Genomic DNA, 25,523 nt, shown 5'->3' with positions numbered 1-25,523 from the left:
GCTCGCAGCCAGCAAAGGCATCAGATACTATGATAATAAAAGTCTAGTTAATAATATTTAGCACTGACACAGGACTTTCAGGGAAAGATGGATTTTGCCCTGGGAAGGAGGGAAGCAGCATCACCCATTAGCCCCATTTGCAGAGGGAGAAAGCGGACTGCCATGAGCTTATGTGTGCTTTCAGATGCCTAGTGTGATACAGATAGAGCAAACTACAGGTTTCCCAAGGCAAAAGGACTGGAAGTCTGATTGCCTGTGAAATGCAGTGTTGCTTTGCAGGGAGACTGGGTGCTGACTGTGTGCTGGTAAACAAAAAAATGGGTAAACTCACCTATTTTGTACCTAGGAGCAGAGGCAAACTCCATCCACCTAAATGAGAAGAGAGAAACAGTATTTAGCTCTGCCTTTGTTGCATTGTTCACTGTGAGATAAGTTGTCTCCATCTGTGGATGGTCAGACACCACTGACAACCTCGGAGTGTGGCAATAACACTTAGAAATAGAGGTGTGTGAGCTGCAGGCATGGAGCCACTTGCTCAAGGTCAACTAGAGCCCGCAGCAGGGACAGGAACAACAGCGAGGTATTCTGGGTCCAACATCTTAGCTGTGAGTACTGATCGGAGCTGGTGCCGTTTGAAATCCCTTATCGAGGGTTCACTGAAACGGAGGGATGGTGGAGGGAGAAGGGCCGGAGGGGTGCCGCCTCCTGGGCGAGTTGTTGCAAGGCTCCTTCCTGGCCGGCGAGCTGCAGCCCGCCGGAGGCCGGAGCAGGGTGGGAACACCAGCCTCACCGCATGTCGGCAGGTGTGTGTGTGTGCCTGTGTCTCGGTATGTGGGTGCGTGTTTCTCTGTAGCTGAGGGTGTCTATGTGTGAACCCGTGTGCGTGCGCGTGTGTGCGCGCGCGCGCTCGTATCTCTCCCTCTCTCCCCCGCCCTTTTCTCGAGTGTGTGTGCGCGTGTGTGCGCGGCTGGGAGGGCAGAGCCAGGCGGGCTGAGCAGCAGCGCAGTGCCCCAGCGCGGGGCAGAGCAAGCCGGAGCCGAGCGGGAGTCGCTTGGGGCTGGCAGCAGCGCGGAGCCGCCGGACCGGCGCGGACGCAACAGGCGGGGCGGCTCGGCGGCGGCTGCCGGTCGGATGGCCGTGCACGGCGCCGCCGCCTCCTGAGGCAGAGGCGCGCCGGGCCGGGCTCCCCCGCCGGCCGGCATGCGGGCGGAGGAGCCGCTGGCGCTGGCGGCCCCGCGGGCAGGCGGCGGCGGCGAGGGGGAGGTGGACACGGCAGGCGAGGAGCGGAGGGGCGGCAGCTGCTGCAGCAGCGAGCGGCTGGTGATCAACATCTCGGGGCTGAGGTTCGAGACCCAGCTGCGGACCCTCTCCATCTTCCCTGACACGCTGCTGGGTGACCCCAGCCGTCGGGTGCGCTACTTCGACCCGCTCCGCAACGAGTACTTCTTCGACCGGAATCGGCCCAGCTTCGATGCCATCCTCTACTACTACCAGTCCGGGGGACGGCTCCGCCGGCCGGTGCATGTGCCCCTGGACATCTTCCTTGAGGAGATCCGCTTCTACCAGCTGGGCCAGGAGGCCATCGAGACCTTCCGGGAGGACGAGGGCTTCATCCAAGAGGAGGAGAAGCCCCTGCCGCAGCATCACTTCCAGCGCCAGGTCTGGCTGCTCTTTGAGTACCCTGAGAGCTCCGGGCCAGCCCGGGCCATTGCCATCGTCTCTGTGCTGGTGATCCTCATTTCCATTGTCATCTTCTGCCTGGAGACCCTGCCTGAGTTTCGCCAGGAACCCAAGGGGGCCCAGCCTGGCTTTGGGGAGGCGGCACCACCCAGTGACGATATGCTGCTCCTGCTGCCACCACCGAGTGGGACCCCATCGCCCCTGCACCCTGCTGCTGGCACTGGTCCCTTCTTCACCGACCCCTTCTTCCTCATTGAGACCCTGTGCATCATTTGGTTCTCCTTTGAGCTCCTCGTCCGCTTCTTCGCCTGCCCCAGCAAGCCCGAGTTCTCCCGCAACATCATGAACATCATTGACGTTGTGGCCATCATCCCCTACTTCATCACCCTGGGCACTGAGCTGGCCCAACAGCAGCAGCAGAAGCAGCAGCCCGGAAGCAGCAGCAACAACGGGGGCCAGCAGCAAGCCATGTCCTTGGCTATCCTCAGGGTCATCCGTCTGGTCAGGGTCTTCAGGATCTTCAAGCTCTCCAGGCACTCCAAGGGTCTGCAGATCTTAGGGAAGACTCTCCAGGCCAGCATGAGGGAGCTGGGCCTCCTCATCTTCTTCCTCTTCATTGGGGTGATCCTCTTCTCCAGCGCTGTCTACTTTGCAGAGACTGATGACCCTGACTCCCTGTTTACGAGCATCCCTGATGCTTTTTGGTGGGCGGTGGTGTCCATGACCACCGTGGGCTATGGGGACATGTATCCCATGACAATTGGTGGCAAGATTGTGGGCTCCTTGTGTGCCATCGCAGGTGTGCTCACTATTGCCCTGCCTGTCCCTGTCATTGTGTCCAACTTCAACTACTTCTACCACCGAGAGACTGATCATGAAGAACAGTGCCAGTACACCCATGTCACCTGTGGCCAGCATCAGTCCCCCTTCTCTGAGCCCAAGAAGGGGGACAGTAATCTGTCTCTCAGCAAATCTGAATTCCTGGAAGCAGAAGACCTGGAATCCATGAAATATTCCAACTTCATTCCTCCCAGCAACCAGGGTTATAAAGAGAAGAAAATGCTGACAGAGGTGTGATCAATTCTGTTATCCTGGGTCCAGACACAGAGCTGCAAGCTGCTGCACAGCTGTCTTCCCACTAGCTGCTGGATCTATTCAGCATTTACATGCCAGACTGTGAATTGTGATACTGTAAACAGAATGATTGTGATAATGGGCTCTCCTGTCCTGACTTGCTGTTTCTCATTACCTTGTGCCATCAGAAATGTTCTTGCTTTATTCTGTGGAGTGCTAGCTGTCATCCCCCACTCTCTCATGGATTTCTGTTTCTTTTTCTGAAGACTGCTTTAATCCAATGTTAACTCTGGAGGCTAACCTTTCTAGTCCACTGGCAAAGAAATAGCCCTTGCCACAACTTCAGCTGAAGGATTAGGCGCGGAATAAACAGTTAAAGGGGCTACAAACATCTGGCTCAAGCTCTGCCCTTAGTTCCTGTACCAGCGCAGTGCCCTTGGCTGCAGGATCAGTCATGCCTGCCATGCCATTGCCTTGGAATGATGGAAACGCTGTAGCCAGCGTCACAGTGAGTTCTGCAGCTGTAGGGGAAAGTTGGCAGATGCCTTCTTCCTTTGCAACCCTTTGCATGCTAAAAATCCTGTGGGCTTATGTTTTGAAAAAGGTGTATAGATCTAAAATCTCTTAGTTGCTTATGACCAGATATTGTATTTCAAAAGCAGGCTTAAAAAATCAACAGGCTTGGTGATGATTCTCTGTGTTTTAAGCTTGTTTCAGTCTTATTTATGCCAGGGCCCTGAAGTTGATTGGTTTTTATAATATCAAGTTAATCTTCATAGTGGTAAGTGGCTTCTGATGCAAGATACCTTCAAGAAAAATCATTTGTTATCTCCACACAATAGTGTTTCATGAGATGTACTTTATGCTTCAAGTATCCAGTTCTGTATTCAGACATGTGAGAGCAATTGACTCCACTGGGATTTTACTAAAAGGTTTGTATAGCTGAGGGAAGTTTGCATGTTGGTATAATTCTGTTGCTGAAATACCTCAACCGCAGACAGCTGCACCTGTGCTAACTTGCACTGGTGTAACTGGCTGCAGGCATAAATTGCCCCAGGATAAGCAGGTCAACATTAGAGATGTAGATCAGCACTGAACAAACTTTCCAAAGCCCTCTGCACAAGCCCAACAGCATATCCCAGATCTTTCAAATGAGAGGAGAAAAGAGCTAGGCTTGATGAGATGCTTTTGTTTGATCTAGCCAGTTCTGTATATTTCTTAGACAAAAGGCACAGCAATGTCTTTTGCATGCACTAGGTCTTTATAAGAATAACTTATGCTAGCAATGCAAAATGCATACCTTGGCCTGAAGTGTGGGGCTTGTCAAGGGGCCACAGATATGCATCTTAAGATGCATCTTCTGCTTTGCAGATCATTTCATTCTTTAATCAGCTCTGCCTTATACCTGAATTTAAAATGTCTCAGATGCTGCCAGTGGATAAGAAGGGGAAATGGATGCTTTCAGATTCCATTGGTAAATTTTACTGCAAGGAAATGTCTTTTTGTGTTCTTTATCTAAATCTAAATGTATATTCTTCATTCACATGTGCATGTGTATAAAAGCAAAGGCAGCCATTAATGCCTTGCATCGTACTGTTTATGTGTATTAGAATGTATTACATATTGCATGTGACACATGTAATACATAAAACAGACAATGTCAAGATGCAGAATATATATAATGCGCTTTATGTATATGTATATATTATGGTTTTCAACCATAAGGCTAAGAATGCTAAAGGCATGTCCTTTCATATAGTCAGAACTGGCAGGGTTATGAGATGGGATCTATTTGCGTATTTGTTACTCTGCTTGTTTTTTGTTGCCTTGAGATCTGGCTCCCAGCCTAGCGTGCCTTTATTGTGGCTCTCCTCATCTGGGCCCTGATCACATGGTAGAAGTTGTTTGTGCAGATCCTAACTGCTGCATTTCTCCAGAGTCCCCTTGTCTTCTCAAAGGCTTTTGGATGCACGGGGATTTCCCTAGGTGTCAGTGCACAGCCGTTATATTGAAACCTTTGTTTTCTCTCTCACTGAAGTCAGTAGCAAAATGCCACTTGTCTTACTGCAGGACAGTCTGGGATGGCAGGCGAGCGGGATGGCAGGAGTTTGCCTGAATAAAGACAGCAGAATGTAACTTCCAGGGCCATCTCTGCAGAGGTACATAAGGGCCTAATTCCTCTTTGGTTCACTGGGACTGAGGCAAATGTCTAGGAAGGTCCAAACCTTGAGACTCATTCTGAATCCCTTAAAGCATGTAACTAACCTCTGGGTAAGTAATCCTGGTAAATCAGTGGGTCTCAGGAAGGATCTGCAAGGTGGGATCTCTGGTGATTTTGTGCAAAAATTTGTCTTGGTCTCTCAGTTCACTCAGTAAAAAGCTATTATTATTAGCTGTGTTTCAGCTTCATGGTAATGAAATCTTTTTGTGTGCAAGAGACTGACTTTTCTTCAAATTTTATGTGGTTCTAGCAGAAGAACCTACTATTTAAGATATTGCTTTCCTAGGGGTGTATCAAGACTCCTGCTATCTCCTAGCAGAATGCCCATGTTTGGGTTATTTTATTCCTGAGCATATCAGCTGATAAAAGTTTTCCCAAAGTAAGATATAAAAAACTCAGGTTAAGCACAAGTTCAAGGGGAGGCATGAGGCACACTGAACCTACGTCAGCAAATTCCTGTGCTTGTTTTTTCCTGGGCCTGACCCCATTACGCCTTCCAGGCAGAATCCTTCCCTTCTAAAGAAAAGGTTGTTCTCCTGACCAGCATGACAAACGACAAAAAAAGATGTGAGGTAAATTACCGGTAGCATAATCACAGCATCTCTTGTAAAGGTGCTCTCGTAAGGAGATTCCTTGCTCTCAGCAGTGAGGTTCTAGCTGGAGTGTTTGTGGCTTTTAAGAGTCTCCACACACAGCCATGCGCACACACACAATACTATTGTGAAGAAACTTTATTGCAAACAAGCAGCTTTGTGCGGTTTTTGCAGTTCACATTTTTCAGTACTGAAAAGAATGTGTAAATGAAGATGTATAAAACAGGAGTAAAGTTTTTTCCTTGGGTTTTCTGTGTTAGAGCTAAGAGAAATACAAAAAGCAAACAAAAGCTCAGAAATGATAACCTAGGGGCTTCCATTTAGACATGTAAATCCCTCTCTAGAAATCTCCCGAAAAGCAGGATAATGACGTCCCATGGGCTTCAATAATACTGGGGACTACTGCAGTTCTGGAATTTGGCATTTTTATTAAGGAGACTTCAGATTTTTTTTTTTTTTAAATGGCTGAGGTGATCTAGGAGCACATGTCATTGACTTTACATAGGAATGGTGTCCCTAAATCACACAGGTGCTTTCAAAAATCTCACCTCAAATCTCACCTCTTAGCACTCACTTCTGGATGTTTGAAATACAAAACTGTCTATCTGTAAAGCTGTTTCCTTCTTAAGGCAGAGCAAATCTTTGTGAAACAAAGTAGGCATCTCTTGGGACTTGTTTCCATAACAACCTCCCAGACTGTTTCTCTCTACCCAGTGACTTAGGCTACAAGCAAAAGCACTCACTGAGTATTTTCAGTCCTCCAATATGAGTACCCCATCATTATAGCTGTTTTCTTTGCTTACTGAAGAAGATCCCATCACCTTATATCATGTACAACTGCCCTATCCAGCTCAAGACTGACAGACTATTGCAGCATTGGAAAACAGACATGCAAACCAGGAGATGGGAAAGGACTTTGTGCAAAGATATACAAATAAAGAGAGGTGGAGACTGTGTGAAGGACTTCTGAGCACTCACAGTCAAGGAGTTGGGGGGACAACAGGCCTCCAAATTTGGAGTCATCTGGGTACCCAGTGATGAGGAACATGAGCTAAAGCATCTAATTAAAAAAAAAACAAAAACAAAAAAAACCCACACACAAAAGACAGTAACTCCTCTTTCAATACTCTTGTTAAGAAATAAAGTCTTGCTGTGGAAGAGAGTTGTTTCCTGAACCCTTTGTTGTTGTTCTGTGACCATCAGTTCCCCAAATCATTTCCCCACAGGATGTTATGCACCAAATCAGGACAGAAACCATCTTGCTGGAGGTGGGGAAGGAAGGAACAGAAGAATTTTACTGAGGACAAATTCTTTATCCACAGCTCATCACCCACATAAAGGACTGTAAGTGTGAAAGGCAAGAAGAGGTTTTTTGCAATCTTTCAAAGCCTACGTTACTGATGGGTTCTTGCACTTACCTCCAAGATGAAATTTCTAGTCTGTTCCTGTTTGGAAAATGTTGAAATTTGGGATTTTTGAGCAATATTCTGTTTGGTTCTACTCCTTTTGCTCCAGCTTCCACAAATAAAGTTTCACTGCCATATCAGCTGTGGAGGTGAAGGTGACTGGACTTAATGTTCTTTGTGAGACCCATCCATTCAGTGTACAAATACCGCTATGGAGATAAAGAAGAGTGAGTATAAAGGAAATTCAGGGCAGCAAGAGGCAGGATAAGGATTTAAGTGTCTTCCATACTGTGGTGGAAACAGCAATGTCATCCCTCAAAGCAAAGGAACAGACAGCTTCAGTATCTGCTGTTGTAGCAGAAGTAGGTAAGGTTTCTTTTTCATTTTTAAAACTAACAACTAAGGGTTTCTTGCAATTAATGAGAAAGGATTTCCTAATTAAGATTTGCAGCCTGGAGGGAGAATTTGGTTCTAGGTGAAGAAGGAGAGAAAGATAATTTTAAATTACAAAAATACAGTATGGACCAGATCCTCTCCATCTGCTGATATAAATTGCCAGAACTCCATTTAGTAAAACTACGTTGGTTTATACTGGAGTCCAGTTTCAGTCATATGCATCAAGTCAAAACATATGTACTGTTTGTTAAAATGCTTATTTTTGTTTGTTTTTCTCTTCAGGTCCTGTTTACATCAGAGAAAGACCCACAGATTACAGCAAGAGTTAACCACAGCTTTCCCAAAAGCTATCATCTGAGTTGAGTCCAAGTAAGTCTACTGAATGGAGTTAGGTTTCTGTTTAGGTTTATATTGGCAAGAATAAGAGCATCAGCATCTTTATTTATGCAGTACTGGAAATCGGCAGACCAATTCACAGAGAAGACTAAAAAGACTTTGTAGAGAAGACTAAGTGAGATTCTGCCCTCAGTTGCAGCCATGCAAATACAGAAATCTCTCTTTACGTTGTTATAACTGAGATCATAGTCTGAGCTCTTTGTCTTCACTCTGTGGAGCTCACACTTCAGAGAAACCTTGTTCTGAAGATACTTGTATCCTTACTCACTAGCAGGCACATAGTAGAATACCTGACTTGCAGTCATCTGCTGTATACATAGAGTTAAGGAGGGGAACAGGTACTTGCAAGTTGTAAAGGCTTAATCCTCTGATAAAATGAACAGTTGACAGTAAATTCTAAGTGTCCTTAGCTGCCACAAGACAGTTGGTGATGAAATTGCTTGCTAACTACACGGAGATCAGTGATGTGAAGGATCAAGTACCAAATAAGGCAAGACCCTGGTCAGGGAGATAGAAAAATATTGGTGAGGGAAAACAGACAGGCACTGCAGTAACACTGATTTCCAGGGTAGCTTATATTGTTAGTATGCATGCCAATGATGTACACCTTGCTTGGCTGGCTGGGTTTTCACTTGTTCCAGGGAAGCCTGTCTGGGGCTTGTTGTCTGGCGCAAGGGCTTGAATATTGTAGGGTGGTTTTCAGCTTTAGGAAACACATAACCGTGTTCAGTGTGGGTTTTGCATTCCTAAAGTACATGCATTCATTGATAAACATTCACTGCAGGAAATTTCCGTGTTGTCTCCCGTGCAGATTTAAAGGGGCAGAAGCAATACACTGAACTTTCCAGTGCATGCCTTTTTCTTAGTGAAAGAAAGCAAAGGATTTGCAGGAGGAAAACTTTGAGGAAAGTGTTTGCTTATCAACTTTCATGGTCACCCTAAATACTGATGTTGTGTTGCCTACCCATTAGAAGACAAGACTCACAGGAAGACTTTGTCTTAGCACAAAGTATCATTGAAAGCTGAGCAATTCCATCTTTGGCTTTACTTGCACTAAATGGGTATAAAGGTATTTACTCAGTGGTATAAAGCTTTGGAGCACCATTAGTCAAAAAGTTCTATAAATTACAAATTACTTAACTGGTATTATAGCCATTGTATGTTTAAAGAAAACGGGGATCCAGATTCTGATCTTTGCCTGAGGTTAGACCAATGTATCCTCAAGGATATGAATGCTGTTGCTTCTAGTTTAAGAGAGGAGAATCAGGCCCAAAGTTACTGTAGACTCACTATATATGTGAAGACGGCTGTAAATGCGGCTATCTAGAATAGATCTCTTGAGGTGGTGTAAATATGTACAAGTCCACTCTTTTAAAAGGCTGTCTGCTATTTTACACCAACAAAAGATTTAGCTTTTAGAGTACAGGTTGGTTTATTCTCTTACATTCTCTGGAGAGAAATGAAAGGGCATTTTACAGGAAAACTGGAACATTACTCTCTCTTGCTGCTTCTTGATGCATCTGTTGTTTTCAATTAGCTTGATGGCATCCATTTTCAGGAAGCAGATGCTGCCCTCCTTTACACTGGTGTAATTCTGGAATAACTATACTGGTGTCAGTGAAGTGACTCCAAATTTATCCCTGGTGAAAGCAGAACTGGATCACAATCTTTTTGTGTGCTTATGTGCTACGGTGCTCTCAGGAAGGCATGCCATCACTGTACCATAAGTGGAAAGTAAGTGCCTGTCGGCTGTGCCGTGCTTGGCTGTCTTGTGCCCTTTACATCACAGAAATGGACCTGGCTGGAGCAGAATTCAGGCTGGGAGGGGTGTACGGGGTCACCAGATTCTCCCCTCTTTTTTATTGTAGAATGGAGCAGACACCAGGCCTAGATTCTCGTCCCCTTTCCCATTCTAATTTCCACAAGCTTTCTCTTGCTTTGGTATGATTTCCAAGAAGAAGGCTTTTAAGCTAAGGAAATATGATTGGAAGTCTTGAAATAATGTAACAGAAGGGTAGCAGAGATAGACGTGGAGACAAACTCTACCGCACCTACACTTTTTGCTGTTACTGAAATCTGTGAAAATTTTTGCAGTCCTGAAGGCTGGCTATAGATATCCTGGCTCTAGAGTCTCCATTTTCAGGGAATACAAAGATTAAACATACTGATCCACTTCTTTCCTTCTCGAGCTCTTCTGATTTAAATGACATCTTCCCTGAAACTAGACAAAAAAGCTTCACGTAAAAGCTATTAGAATGCTGTGTGGAAAAATACCAGTTGAGATGGGACAGATGAGTATTAATAGAAGGACTGTAGAATCACATTGCATATTATAGGGTAGTTTAAAACTTTGGGAAACACATGATTATGATCAGTGTGGCCTTTGCATTCCTAAAGCACAAGCATTCATTCATATAGAGTCAATCAAGATCAGAAGAAAGAACAATAGCAATAAGTGCTGTTGAAATAAGCAGTGGGAGACTGGAGTGAGTTTCTTAAGGGAGTTCCTTAAGGATTAATTCTGGAATTGTTTAAAATATTAGTAGTATGGCTGAGCTTACAAAATTTATCAATGATGCAACCCAAGCATCGTCATCAAGGCTGTGGATTAGGACATAGAACTAGATGAGTTTGAACACTGGACTTAAAGAAGTGGGATGATATTAAGCAGTTAAAAAAGGTTAAAACTGTGACAAGAATTTTGGCAAGCTTGTCAGTTGGGGAAGACAGACAACAAGAAAGACTGGTGGTACTAAGATCAGCCAGAGTGCAAGTGTCACATCCTGAGCCACTGAAGTCATGCAGCTATAAATGTTGCAGATGCAATCCTTGAAAATCTCAGAAGGAGCACTTTCAGTCTCCATGTGACTGAGGGAAGAGAAAGAGGTCCTAAGAGTGGGGTTGGATGGGGCAGGGGTTGCTAGATCAATCTCAGAGTTAGTGTGGAGGCAGAGAGAGTGCCCATGCCTTAAATGTTTCTTATATATTGCCCTCTAAAACCCACCAATCTCTGTCTATTGCTTTTCCCCTCAACCTGGAACCTCTGCTGTCTTTCCCCAGGACCTGCCCCTTTCCTACCAAGACCCCTCCATCTTTCCATTGATCTTTCTCTGCAAGCTGACTTTCCTCTTTTCTGGGGCCTCTACTAGTCCTTCAGTAGTGTTAGCTCTCTGGGTCACTTTAATAGTGAATTTTGCTTGTTTTTCAGAAAAGCCTTGAGTCAGTTCTGTGCAACTCAACCAGGATTTCTGGTCTGGATGCACAAATCAGCAGTGGTGAATAACATTCAACAATATTTTGTGAACTGAAGGTCAGAGCAGGTGATAATGATGGTCATTCTGGCCTGAAGAGGTTAGCAGAATAATTTCCTATTCTAGGCGCTGTTCTGGCAGAGAGAAAATAAAGCTGTGGCTCCACCTGTTTCATCTCTCCCCTATTTAAGTTCATTTCACCCTGTAGGCAAGTGACAAAGTATCCCTTTGAGCTCAGAAGCTGGAACAGAGATTGACCAAGGTGGGAGCTCCTTCACCCATCCAAACAACTGTGTGCCATGGAAGCACCAAGAAGAATCTATTCCTTATACTTCATCCTTGAGCCTTCTAGCTTATTGCTGCACTTTGTTCACTTCTGTTATGAAACCATCATGTGATTTGTTTCTGTTTCGGCCAGCATATTCTGTTTTTAAACTCTGAAATAGATCCTCATTTTTTCCCCCTTAGATAAAAAAGAAAAATCAAAACAAAGACTTACCAATAACCCTGCACATTATGAAAGCAGAAGAATATGAACACCATCTGAACTTGATTAATGGCATTAACAGGATGGTGCACACAAATCCAGATGTGTATACGTTGTCTTAAGGCCTTGTCCTAAGTGTTTTCTAAAATTGGCATCATTTCTTGAGCCAGGGCAGTAAGCAAACTTAAAAAGGAATTATCCTGTAACTGTTATAGAGGCAGCCAACAAGGTGCTTTTTGTACCATGAACTGAGTGTTTCTGTTTCTGCGCTCACCTCACTTTGACATTGATGGAAACGGACACCGTCATTAAATATTTATGTACTTCTTAATTTACTGTTGTTGCACTGCAGATATATAGAAGGCCCAGTCTTGAGGAGAGCAAAATGTTGATGGTTAAGATCCTACTGCAGTCAGCACTATGCAAACAGTGAGCAAAAAGCTGGTCAAACTGCTTGTATGGTTAAGACTGTATGCAGCTTTTTGGAGCTCAAGTAACTTTCCAGTGGTGAGGGAGCATTATTATGTTCCAATTTTACAGTAGGGACAGAATGAGGCTTGAAGAGCTATGGAGAGTGGTGGAGAAGCAGGAGTCAGAATGAGCAAAACCCATGACTCCTGGTTTGGTACTATAGAAGAAATCTTCATCTCCTTGACCCTTGCAACCGTGTCTGCTAGCAAGCAGGTGTTGACTTTGCAAGGGAACACAGATTACAGGAGCGTAGGAGCAAATCCTGCAGAGAGATGATGTTGATTCATGAGGATATATAGGAGGCATGGGTGGTGCATTTATGGTAATTCTTTATGCTAGTCTGATTTATTTAGGCATCCTACTAAATAGTATTTACCCATACTATTCTTTGGCATGCTCTGAATTTGAGACCCATGTCTTGCTTATTTGCCCTTTCCATCACGCTTCTGTTGTAAAAGTTCCTCAGTCAAGAGGTGTATTCTCATCAGCAGGCTCATATTTTAAAGGGTAGTGCTGCCATTAAACAGCAAGGAGTTCCATGCAAAAGCTCCTCTGTCAGTGATGGAAGGATGACCTGATCTGCATTTAAATCTCACTTCATTATCAGTATATATTCACCTACCAGACCCTTTTTGGATGTGGTTATTAGATGGCCAAAGCTAGAACATCTACTTTATCAGTCTTCTTTTTCTTTAGATAAATCTAACAAATGTTTCTCAAGATATGAGTTATGCTGCAATTTTAATGCATCAGAGATAGTATTGTTAGGTACATTCCTCCTAATAGGGTAGACTATGTGTTTTCATGCTTATGAATGATACTACAAAGCAATAAATTTCTGTAGTCTGCCCTTGGAGATGGCACAGTGACTTTCAAAAACACTGTGGAGGGTGTTCACTACTGCTCAGCCATTAGTCTGTTATCTGACCATCTATTAGAGTTTTCTACAGTGGACTGCAAACATTTCTGTAGGCTGTATTTCCATCAAAGGATGCGTTGTCTTCAAAATCAGCAATGTCTGCAGAAACAGCTTAGTTTGGTTCATTTTGATATTCTTTTTAGAACCAATATTTGGAAAAGTCTTTAATATATATCATTGTTTTCGTAATGTTTTGATTTTTTGGTTTTTTTAAAATGATTTTTAAGGAATATGTGTAAAACAAGATAAAATGCAAAATTTTGAATTTATGACTTTTTTACTTTGGTCTATAATGAAAGGTATAATGAGTTTTTGTTTGTTGGGCTCTTTTTGAAATCCTCCTTGATTTAGGACTTTTTTTTTTTTAATCTTTTTTTTTCCAAGCAGGTATAGTGGCAGCCATTGGAGCAGTGTGGCTCCAGTGTCAGCTCCAGTACTTCTTTCCATTCAATTAGATGATATTTGGATGCTCCAAACCAAATGAAATGACAGGCCAAATGACACGTATACTGGAATGTGTATTCGGAGTGACAAAAAGGATGTTCCAGTGCTGTTGCTGAGGCAAGCCAACTGTTCTTTTCTGCAACTGTAAAAAAAGCACAGGTAAAAAGGTTGTTTAATGAGTCCAGACTGTTTTTGCATCATAGTGTGACTCAGTGGAACATATCATTGTTATGAATTCTGAGCTCTCCCTGCTTCCACTGAACGGGTAATCTTTTAGAATCTTTTTAGGCATATGTTTATGCCATAGGAAAAAAAACCAAACAAAAAACCCCCCAGAAAAAACAGAATACAATCCTGGTAATTTTTTTGGCAGCAGTGGGAGGAAGAATGGCATCAGGGGAAGGTGCTATCTGCAGGGTGCTTCAGCTTGCCTCTTTATTTACCTTGTAAGTTTTTTCTTTAGGTCTTTACAAAAAAATCTGGGCAGGTTTCTGCAGTCCCAATAACACTTAGATAAGTGGATTTCAGAGAAGATGAGTAGTGAGCTCTTCTTCTCATAGCAACCATTAGTTGACGTTTCCACAGAAGATGCCTGAATACATACTGATCAACCCAGCTGCAGTTGTGATGTAGATGTGGTGGGTTTTGGAGACCGATGCAGCTTTTCTCTTCGTTTTGCTTCCCCCAGTCATATACCTTAAGCGGCAGAAAAAATACTGACACACCTCTGTCCCTTTTTTTGCTAATTAGGAAGTTGCATCAATAGGTTTAGTGTAAGGTTTTTCATTAAGGTAAGAGACCACATAAGAAAGTCTTGTACTTGACTTTGAGCCATGGGTAGAGTTGCCAGGTCTATCACATGACCTTTGAAAGTCCCACATTTTTGAGTGTCACAGCTATAAAGTGGGACAATACTACTGCATTTAGTTGCTCCTTTTCCCCAAACCATTTAGACAGTAAGATCTTTTTGAGTAAGCTCCAGCCAGCTCTTACCTTATACCTCTATAATGTAAGACACAGCTGAGGACCCCTACTCCCTAAGGTACTGTCTTTATTACTGACTTAACAGTAATAATTAACATATGGACAGTGAAGATCAAACAAACACAGAGAAACATTTGGCCCTGTGCGTGAGACCAGTGGAGTAGCCAAATGCTAACCAGTCCTAGCTTTATGTTGGCTATGGGCCAGTGCTTTGGACATGCTGATCTGATTTCTGTTTTTCAGGCTCAGGCACAAAATATTCAAGCCAGCCCTCCTTATCTGTGACTTTCTGTTCCCTTGCGGGCTCCTGTACATTTAAAGGCCTGCAAAATATTTCAGGCGGACAAAAGCTGACTTATTGCAAGGTAAATTGAAAGCCAGTTGAATATACCATGGAGATAAGAAACTGAGATTAACCCTTCACAGGTAGTCCAGAAGAAGTAAATGTATGCAGGTTTTTTTCTTTTCTTTTTTTTTAAATCCCTTAGATTGCAATATGGTCCGAAGGTATTTCTGGCGTACATCAGTGGCAGATCTTTGTGCCCATCGTGATCCATCAAGAGCAGACAATTGGTTTCAGGAAAGTGGAGCCAGATTCTCAGCTGATATTAGTCCATCAGTGTATTTTTTCTGATGCCAACTCCACAGGGTGGTACAATGTAGTTTATGAAATCTCTAGTTTTTCAACTGATCAGTTTTACGAACAGTAGGGAAATGAGACCTGCTGTCTTGAAATTTTGTGTCCTGAAGCGTTACTAAGTTCCCTTTTGGATGTGTTTGAGTATGTACTATCAGGCGATATCAGTCTGTGGGTAGATGGAGGATCACAAGTATTTTGTGAGATACTGTGGGTCTGACCACTGGACTTACTCATTTCTCCTCATTTCTTCATGCCTCAGTTTTCCCAACTGTAGAATGGAAACAATTTCTTTCTCTCCTCAGCATGCACTTGGTTGTTTATCACTGAAAAGGATCTATAGGAACAATGGGTGTGTAAGCTCATTTTTCTCCAGATAATTCAAACTACGTTTTTGCTATAGTGAATCACAAGCAGAGAAGTGTGAGGCTGGGCTGGAAGGCAGGACTTAGGTTCGCTGCTCTGACAACTGGTTACCATGGGATGTTCAGTCAGTCTCTCTATAGGCTGGGTTCTGACTTTCACATGCAATTTCTGTAAGGGACATCCTCATTTCCACATCTGGTATTTCCCTGCACCCACATGCCCCTTTCCATGCTTCTCATTCATAAACCTGGCTACAGGGTTATCAGGCAGCTATGGTGTGAGTGTAGATAAGTTAACCAGCCAGACATGCAAAAAAATTCACTCATCATAAACCTCATCCCCAGGAGTCTGGAGAGGATTTGTAAAAGATGTGTTTTAAAATAAAAAAAAATCATGTTAAAGCCTAACTGCACCACTTCCACTCTGTTCAGTGGGAATATTTCTATTGACTGTAGTGAAACAGAAACCTCTTGCTCTGAGCTGGGTTGTTACTTGACAGTGAAAGAGCAACAGGAGAAAAGTTTCCTTTGATCCAAAATCACCCACTTCTTTGGGGCTGGTGAGCTCTAAATAAACTTGCTATTTATCTTCTTATTGCTCTTTTTGATCACACTCCTCATCTCCAAGTGAGTGTTGCTCTGGCAATCCCTTGAGTGTATGGCTTTTACAGCCTGCAGCATCCTACTTCCATCTACACTTCCACAGGTGGAGTCTACTACATCAATGCCTTCCTTAAAGGTGCTTTCTTTCGATTCCATGACTTCATCAAGGCATGGCAACTTTCCTATGAGTTAATGTGGTTGTTTTCAGTGTATAAATGTTTTACTGTGCCAACCTGATGTGTCCCAGCTGTGGAGCCAAATTGAATATTGCTGCATATATGGAACCAGAGTTAAGCTTTTGGGAGAAAAAGTGAGAAAGAAAGAAGAGCTGAGCCAGAGGGGCCCTGGAGAGCCTTGCTTGCAGTTGCTTAGGAGGAGGGGAGAGGTAAGGAGCAGTGACTGGTACTACTGCTGCCACAACCATCGCAGCTGTTTCCTCTTCCCCATGCTCCTTTCCACCCTTCTCATCAGCAGCCACGAGCCTGGCTTCCCAGGGCTCTGTTATAAGCAAAGCAGACAGCAGGACTATGGCTATTTTGCTGTCCCCAGTAGTCTGTTTCCCTTAGCAACTGTTGTCTTTGCCTTTGCCATAGAGCCAGTTCTACTATTTTGTCATGGTTTTGTGTGCTGGTTCCCTAGGCATAGTCATACTGCAAAAAAGCATTTAAAACAGTAACGAAGATAAAACAGATACAGCTTTAATAGGGGCTAGCAGTTGAAGTTAAAGGTTTTAAGGAAGGGTAGACTCAAGTTGCCAATCCAGGTAAAACTCAAGTTACTTCATCTTCTCCACTTTTTTAAGCTGAAATAATTGATTCAAATGATCCTTTTTAAAGATTTTAGTGGGGATAGGCATATCTTGTTCAATTTTAGTTTAAATGTCATTGAATCTGCAGTAGTTCAGGAATATTTTCTTTAAGGGATGTTTTGTGAATTAGGGGAGAAATCTAAGCCCCACATCTCTGATCCTCAAACATTTGAGAAGGTCTTGAAATCTGGTGCAAAGTCCAAATTTAAATGTCTGTGGGTTGGCTCCACCTTTGAGCTCTAAATGGGAGTGGATCATTTCACTTTGTGGATGCTGTGTCAGCTGAGCCAAAGCGTGTGTGCCTAGTGTGTCCTTACATGCTCATGTAAAGCCTAGAGTCCCCTTCAACCCAGGCTTGATAGCTGTAGGCTTTATGTGCCCCAAATTTTTTGTGGTGATCTTAAGTAGAATGGAAATGATGTGGTAATTAGCAAGACTGTTAACTGAATTTGGCTTGTACAGTACAGTGGACATATAAAGCATGTTGTAAGCCATAACTATTAACTAGTTTCAGACTTACCAAATACAATTTCTCAGCAGCAAAAAGTAGTAGTTGTTTTGGAGGCTGCTGAGGAGTTACTAGGCTAATTAACGCTTTTGGGGTAAAGTGTACTGTTATTTATACAAAAAAATGCCAACAGAAAGCAGCTGGTGATTTTTCTGAGTAAAGACATGGAGGCTTAGCAGGTGGGTCTGTATGGAAGAATTTGTAGAATAAAGCTGAATTTTGGAAAACCTGGAAATTCAGAGGAAAATCTGTGATATGACAAAGTTTGCCTTATACTGACTGTTGCAGTTGGGAAATTCCACCAATACTCAGGGACGAGTTTATGGGGTGGGACAGTGCCATCCTGTGGGCCATGGAGGTATTTAGCAGAAAACTCGGATACATGACATGCATTTAAGTAGGCTGTAGGCAGCTTGTGGCAGAGGTGAACTTGGTTATATAGGCTCTATTTGCATGAGGACAGCCGTCTGTGTCAACATTTATGGTTTTTAAGCAGTTTACTTTGCTGCTGCAGAGCTTTCTAGAGTAGTCAGTGCTGAGGTGTGTGAGGCATGGTTTTTGCTACGCTTTATATCCTGGCTGTGCAGAAGTATGTCTTCCATGCAGGACTCGCAAGGCAGATGACAGAAACATGGCCCTTTTTTCCAAGCAGAGCAAGGATCACCTCATTCCAGACAAGAGAGAGAGGGTACCTTCTTTTCGTGCAGAGAAGAGGACCTACACGACAGAGAGGGCTGGTTTAGGGGTGCAGAAGGATGTTCTCTTAGCTGCTAAAGTTTCATGGGAAAAAAGATTAATAATGCAGAAGAGGAAGTATGACTCTGGAGCAGTCCTTGGAGCAGGGAATGCGACCTCCCACTCTTTGCCACTTTCTCACAGAATGATAGAATCACAGAACGGTTGAGGTTGGAAGGGAGCTTTGGAGATCATCTTGTCCAAGCTCCCTGCTCAAGCAGGGTCACCTACAGTACACTGCCCAGGACCCTGTCCAGACAACTGTTGAATACCTCCAAGGATGGAGACTCTACAGCCTCTCTGAGCAACCCGTTCCTGTGCTCAGTCACCCTCACAGTAAAGAAGTTTTTCCTCATGTTCATATGGAGCTGCCTGTGTTTCAGTTTGTGCCTGTTGCTTCTTGTCCTATTGCTGGGCACCACTGAAAAGAGTCTGGCCCCATCCTCTTTACACCCCGCCTTCAAATACTTACCTGCATTGATAAGATTTCCTTCCCCCCCCCCCCCCCGAGTCTTCTCTTCTCCAGGCTGAAGAGTCCCATCTCTCTCAGCCTTTCCTCATACGACAGAAGCTCCAGTCCCGTAATCATCTTTGTAGCCCTCTGCTGGACTGGCTCCAGTAGCTCCACGTCTCTCTTGTATTGGGGAGCCCAGAACTGGACACAGTACTCCAGATGCAGCCTCACCAGGGCTGAGCAGAGGGGCAGGATCACCTCCCTCAACCTTCTGGCAACGCTCTTCCTAATGCACCCCAAGATACCTTTGACCTTCTTTGCCACAAAGGCACATTGCTGACTCATGGTCAACTTGTCCACCAGGACTCCCAGGTCCTTCTCTGCAGGGCTGCTTTCCAGCAGGCCAGTCGCCAGCCTCTACTGGTGCATGGGGTTATTCCTTCCTAGGTGAAGGACTTGGCACTTGCCTTTGCTGAACTTCATGAGGTTCTCCTCTGCCCATCTCTCCAGCCCGTCGAGGTCCCTCTGATACACCAGCCCTCTGGTGTATCAGCCACTCCTCTCAGTTTTGTGTTGTCAGCAAATTTGCTGAGGGTGCACTCTGTCCCTTCCTCCAGGTCACTGATGAGTAAGTTGAACAGTACTGGACCCAGTATTGACCCCTGGGGGATGCCACTAGCTACAGGCCTCCAGCTAGACTTTACACCTCTGATCACAACCCTCTGAGCTCTGCCATTCAGCCAGTTTTCAGTCCACCCCACTGTCTTCATCTAGCCCGTACTTCATCAGCTTGCCTGTGAGGATGTTATGGGAGACAGTGTCAAAAGCCTTCCTGAAGTCAAGCTTGACCACATCCATTGCTCTCCTCTCATCTACCCAGGCAGTCATTCCACCATAGAAGGCTACTGGGTTGGTTAGGCACAATTTCCCCTTTGTGAATCCATGCTGACTACTCCTGATCACCTTCCTGTCCTTCATATGCTTGGAAATGGTACCCAGGATGAGTTGCTCCATCACTTTTCCAGGGATCGAGGTGAAGCTGACTAGCCTGTAGTTCCCTGGGTCCTCCTTCTTGCCCTTTTTTGAAGATTGGAGTAACATTTACTTTCTTCTAGTCCTCATGCAAGTCCTTTTTCCTTTCCCCAGTGAGTTTTTCTGCCACCAGCCTGGAGACTCTGACTTATTTTAATCATTCTGCCAGTAGATCTTGAAATTGTAGCACTTAGCAAAGAAAAGCTCTGAGAGCTCCTTGTGCCCAAATTGCTAATGCCTGGAGTTTTGTAGCTCTCTTGCAATACAAGACAGCAGAAACAAGGTATCCAATGTCCTGGATGAATGCTCTCACCTCTGAGGTGTTTTGTAAAAGGAGGCAACTGGCCCCCACAGACTTTTTCTTCTGATGTGATTTGAAAGACAGTAGCAGTGGCCAGCAAGTTAGGTGTGCAGCAGGCCTTCCAGGCATGCTCAGAGCTGTACCTCCTGCTGAAAGTTTTAAGCAATACACATAGCGAGCTAGAGATTACTGGTATGTTCTGGGGAGGCCTGAAACATAAGACAATCTGAGTGGCACTATCATTTGCCATAGAACTGCAGAGGAATTCAGTATATTCAACCTTTTGAGTGTCTCCAGGGTTCGATGGTGGCTGAGCACAAGTGCTTGGGCTAGCTATGTTGGATTTAGACATGTAAAAGGGAATGGAAGTGGGACTTGGCTACGTGAACTATTTTCTGGAGCAGGTCAATATAGTCTTGGAACTCATAAAAGGACATTGAATCCAACGCTGTTCTTGTAACTGTTAATGTCAGAATTAAACAGAACATTTGCTTGAAGGTTGAGATTCCTCATGGGAATTCCACACGGCTCCCATGGAGAGAAGTATCAGTTACATACTGTTGGCGCTGCATGGGGTTAAACTGGGAATTTAACTGGTGGAAGGAAGATAGAGCAAGGGGACTTGTCCTGAATATTTTTATTCACTCAGTTAGGCTAAATCTACCAATCTCATGGAGACAATACTGCATCTTTTCACTTGAACTGTAACCTCAGCTGATTTTACATTCCTGTTGCCTTTGTTTTCCTTTGTTATAGCAAAACACTGGAAGGATTTTGTAGCTTCATCCTCTCATTAGAAATAGAGTTGGTCACTTTGCAATTGCATTGCTCTTTTTTTCTTCAGAATTAAAGCTGCCTTAAGAGGGCTTAAATTCAGACACCAAGAAAATAGCTATGGATAAGTAGTAAACTCCCAGTTATGGCAATGGTCAGATTTGGGTCTTCTTCCTTGGACCTGCACAACACTCAAAAGCATCCTACTATACTGTGTAGCCTTCAGACGTATATAATTCATCTCTCACAAGAGGAGGCATGTATAATTCTCAGCAGCTATACAGGAAGATCTTTCCCCATCCTCCCGAACAAAATCCATTAGGTGTCAAGGTGAACAAAGAAAGGTAGCACTTTCCAATGTATTCAGCTGTGGTTATTAACAAGATATCCCAAATCCATGCTTTTCAAACATTCTCATTAGGCTGACATGTCTGGTCTCATCTGTGGTCCATGCAAAATAAGACATTTTTCTTGGGTATTTTTTTAAATATGTACCACTGTTTTGTTTTGTTTTGTTTTTCTCCCTAGGCTGGACCCTGGATGCTTCAAGGCTGTCATGTTGGCATGCTGCAAAAGACATTGTTGCATCTTCTCATTGTAGAGTTGTTGAAGTTTCCCTCTGTGCGGGGAATGCAGCAGTTATGGTCAGGAAACTGTTTTCCTTGCTCAGTGGTTTTCTTGTTGCTGTTTTTAAATGGGTTAACACTCTTAGTTCCAGGAAACTCAAACTAGATGTGAACAAGGATTGGAGGGAGGAGGGAAGGAGAATCCCTTACAAGATTCAGGTGTATATGATGTCTGAGAAAATCAAACTAAATAGTTTCCAGTGGTTAAATAGCAGCAATTTAGAGCCGTTCATCAAAAGCTCCAGACAAGCTTGGAGTCCTATGGGAGGCTGCAAATGAACACAGGGCACCTCCAAAAGATGTTGTTAGTGGCACCTATTTTAAATTTTTTTTCAAGTGGAAGATCCCGGCCTGGCAAATGCATAAAGTCAGGCCTTAGAAGAGCAAATGACTTTCTCTAGAGAACTGAACAATTGGCCAGAGTCTGTCCATCTATCTTCCTGTCTCTCTGCTCTGGATTACTGTGCTTTTATAAACTATGTTTTCATAACTCAGATAAATGGTAGGAGTTTAACAGAACGCTACAAGTAATAACTTCATGCTTAATAAATTCATGCTTAATATGTGTAATATCTAAGGGACGGGCCCAAACTAGAGGTATTTCTCTTTTCCCTATGAAGTGTGTTGCTTTAGTGTATGTATAGCTAATTCTTGTGAATGTGTGAGTCCATTGCCTGTTTTAAAGGAGATAGAGCAACTTAGTTTCAGTAGCTGCAGAGTTTCACTGAAATAGCACTATTCATTGCCTTTTGTGTGATTTAGAAGGCACATTAGCCAGATAGTTCTGAAAGTGTAATATAATTATATGCAGCATTCATGGGAAATGCTCTGAAGTCTCCTCTCATTGTGATAGAAACCTTTACCGCTCTTTGAGCTCCATGAGTCCGTGCTGTGCTGTGCTGAATCTGATAGAAAACCCAGTTATTACTGAACGGTGAGGGGTAGGGACTGATCCTCTGGCCTGGAATCCCCTTCCTTTGGCAGTGGCAGAAGTCACCTGTGCATCCAAAGGTTAATGACCAAAGGTGGATCTACACTGAATGTGTTGTCAGCTCTCCACATAGGTGAGTGGGAGTGGATAAGGGAGTACTTATTGTAGGAGGGGAGAGACTAGGGGGAATAGTTGAGTAAAGGGGATTCTGGGCATTATGACTGGGATCTTCAATGGGTACTCTGATGGATTCTGGCCATCCAATTCCCCTAGGACTCTTTATCAATAAGACCCTCTACATTTTCATGAGGGAGTTTTAGCCTGTCTAGCAATCATCACTGTTGATAAGTGGGGGAAAAGAGACAGAACGTGGCTTACTTTAATGTGACAGCTCTTGGCGCCTGTAAGAGTCTAGGGCTGTAATACTTCCCCACAGCTGCTGGCTGAGGGTGTGATCCTCTCGTGATCTGAGTCTTCCTGACTCTGTGTCCTTGATCTGTGTGGCAAGGCCATGTGGCTGACACGGGGCAGTCAGAGCTATCGCAGACCCTTTTTGCAAGGGTGGGTAATATTCAGAGCCAGCCTAAGCCCAGGCTGCCTTTAGAAAGGCGCGAAAATGATGCAGCAGTCTATGGGTACTCTTCAGACACAGGAGACACAGGTCAGGCTGTGCTGTGTGCCAGTACAAACAGCAGGGATGTTAGTTACAAGAGCCCTTTGCTTTTGAGGTGAAACTTTGCTTGGGGTGAAACTTTGCTTGTATGCATTGTTTCACAGAAAGCAGTTGCGATTTCCAGGCCAGATCGTGTGATGATATAACTAATTCCAACTCCCTCATTAGTGATAGGCTAATTTCCACAAGTCTGGCCCAACATTTCTGAGAAATTGTGGGTGGCAGGGTTTTTTTTTGTTTGTTTGTTTATTTGTTGCCTTGAAAAGTGAAAGCATTTCAAATACAGTATGTGAGGTAAACAGGATTTGTACATGGACCATTGAAAACACAACATTTCAGGCTGTATTCTGGATTAAAACTTTGGGAATGTGAGTTTTTATAGAGAATTCCACATGTAGTGGGAGAAGAGCATTTTGAGCTAGTCGACCAAGGAGATGGGACTCAGCTGAGCTTTGAACAGCAGTAATTGTCCCTATTGGTGATACCATAATACATGCTTGACTCAAACAGAACTTTGCACAGGGCAGACCCTGAAGAACCCGTGTAACTAGTTATTTGTGGTTGTTCGTACTAGTGTGGTCCACTGTTAAGTAGGCCAGACATATGAATAAAACCAACATTTTTTGAAGTGTGATGTGTTTTTTTTTCCTTTGTCAAAAGACTGGTTGCACTCTTGGACTTAATTATGTTCATATGAAATATTTGACCTGGAATTAATGCAACTCTGCAACTTTCTTAGGATAGTTCAGAGCCACTTGCAGGAGAGCATTTTTTCTTCTTCAGAGGTTATTGCTGCAGTACTGTGCTGAACACCTACCACAAGGAAAGAGGCGAAGGTAACTAGACACTTCCTCCTCCTAGTCCTACAGGGACTTTGTTCTGTGACAGGACAGCCCAAGGCCGCTCGAACTTATATCAAACCGCAGTGATATCTTGGCTAGAAATCAGTGTAGTGATGGGGAAAGGAGGGGAGAAAGGGAAGGTATCAGATCACACCTTCTGCTATAACATGTTTTCCTACCCTTCTCACCTCATGGTTCTACAACTACCAAAGGATGGGTGCATTTTAAAGGAATTTCTCCTTTTCTATTCAATGTCTCACTCTGTCTGGGTCTTGTTGGAAATCTAGGCAAACTCGAGGCTAAGTTAAACACTTCTCTGAGAGATGCTATCCCCCAGGAGAGCTAGCTTGTTTCATGAAGCTCACTGCAGCTGCAAATGCTGTATGCTAATCTCCAAATTACTCTTCACATCTCTTGCTCCTTGACTTGGCAGCTGAAAAGGAAAGTCCCTGTACACAGAATTTTTTCACTGAGGAGGCATTCTGTCTGCTTTACAATCCCACTGAAAGAGAGTGATGAGACAGCAGTCAGCAAAAAGGCCCCCTTCCTCTCACAAGATGCAATGTTTTTTTATCTTGCTGAACAAAGCAAGGGCAATGATTCAACACATAGAATTTGTTTTCTTCTGGCTTGACACTGTTGCAGTGCTGTTGCTAGTGAGTGCATGTGCTTGTCTGTTCCCAAATCGCTATCTCTCATCCAAAGACCTGACTGTCTCTAATCTAGGCATCACACATGACTATGTAAGGTCCTTGGCCATCTCTTGATTGAGCGCTGACTGCTGTTTCTCACTTTCATATTTGGGTTCATGCACATGTTTTGTTTATCTTATAAAGCCTTTGTTCTCTCAGCTGCCTTATTTTAAACCACAGGCTTAATCTGACCCCACTTGCCTGCTTGCTTCATCTCTTTCCCTCCTTCTCACAGTCCAGATGATCCTTACGTACCTCCTTTTTTGGAGGAAAGCAAGGATATTACAAAATTACCCACCCCAAAATGCCCATTTTAAAGTGAGCAGCACAAATGCCTTTGAGGAACCAGAGTATCAACATTAGTTCCCATCATCATGGACACTGTCACTGTAAACTCTGCATCAGCAGTGGTCAAAACCTGATTGAACACGTAGAAATAAAATGGCTCCCAACTGCCAAAGCATTTTGCATGTGGGTGTATAATGTCCTGGTATATTGTAGGCAATAGGCAGGTAAATGAGTTTTCTTTCTGCCAAAAATTTGGATTCATCAGTTTATGATTACAATGGATCTAGTCATGTCCAATGATGACAAAAGCATCATCTTCCCCCACCCCATACGCCTCTTGCATTTTTGTTTCCTAACTAAAATTAAAAATGGTCCTAGAAAATAGAAATCTTTTCTCTGTGAAAATGCCCATCTTATCCAGCAGGTAGAAGAGATCCAAGTACTACTAGGAAGGACAGTCATTCTCAGGCTGCATGTAGATGGTCACTCATTAAAACTGTAAATGATGACAGAGATAAAAGCATTTCCAGTCAGGTGATAAGCTCAGCTCTGACCATCTCTGGTTCTATAAATACTTACAGAATAAAAATGTCACCTCATAGAAACACACAATTTTGCACAGAACCATAATGCACTAATGTGTGGTGATACTGTTATCAACAAACACAAATGCATGCTTGCTTCACATACATGCCTATGTGACCCTTAGCTGTTTTACACCTACATAGCAATACTATCCCTAGTTCTACAACGTTATTTATGTGTGAAAGCTGTCTTCTTTTAGCAGGACACAGGGAAATGGACCCAGGCGCATGGGCACAACAAGATTTTTGCTACTCTGATGAGGAATGCAGCCATATATGCAGGCTGACAGACTAGTTGTGCAAAAGCAAGCAAAGAGAAAGACATATTTTAATTTTCAGTGGTGTCAA

At 43.7% G+C, this 25,523-nt stretch overlaps 1 protein-coding gene across 3 annotated transcripts; it reads left to right on the top strand.

The window, feature by feature from the left end:
• Nucleotides 1-770: 770 nt before the first annotated feature.
• Nucleotides 771-23,397, top strand: LOC112986806 (potassium voltage-gated channel subfamily A member 6-like). Of its 3 annotated transcripts, none has more exons than XM_064517663.1 (4): nucleotides 771-7,340; nucleotides 7,653-7,739; nucleotides 13,282-13,497; nucleotides 21,068-23,397. In XM_064517663.1, the coding sequence occupies exon 1, from the start codon at nucleotides 1,201-1,203 to the stop codon at nucleotides 2,755-2,757; it is 1,557 nt and encodes a 518-aa protein (XP_064373733.1). In that variant the 5' UTR covers nucleotides 771-1,200; the 3' UTR covers nucleotides 2,758-7,340; nucleotides 7,653-7,739; nucleotides 13,282-13,497; nucleotides 21,068-23,397. The 3 variants fall into 3 exon arrangements, with proteins under 3 accessions (XP_064373733.1, XP_064373738.1, XP_064373746.1); XM_064517668.1 differs by having other exon boundaries at nucleotides 13,279-13,497; XM_064517676.1 differs by lacking the exon at nucleotides 13,282-13,497.
• Nucleotides 23,398-25,523: the final 2,126 nt, after the last annotated feature.

Source organism: Dromaius novaehollandiae, chromosome 1, assembly GCF_036370855.1.
Source record: "Dromaius novaehollandiae isolate bDroNov1 chromosome 1, bDroNov1.hap1, whole genome shotgun sequence".
Lineage (NCBI taxonomy): Eukaryota > Metazoa > Chordata > Aves > Casuariiformes > Dromaiidae > Dromaius > Dromaius novaehollandiae.
Note: the sequence above shows the minus strand (reverse complement) of the source record. Positions and strands in the feature narration are given on the sequence as shown.

What these genes read in the sequence shown, in the direction of transcription:
- LOC112986806 (XM_064517676.1), top strand. Translation starts at nt 1,201, where the DNA reads ATGCGGGCGGAGGAGCCGCTGGCGCTGGCGGCCCCGCGGGCAGGCGGC.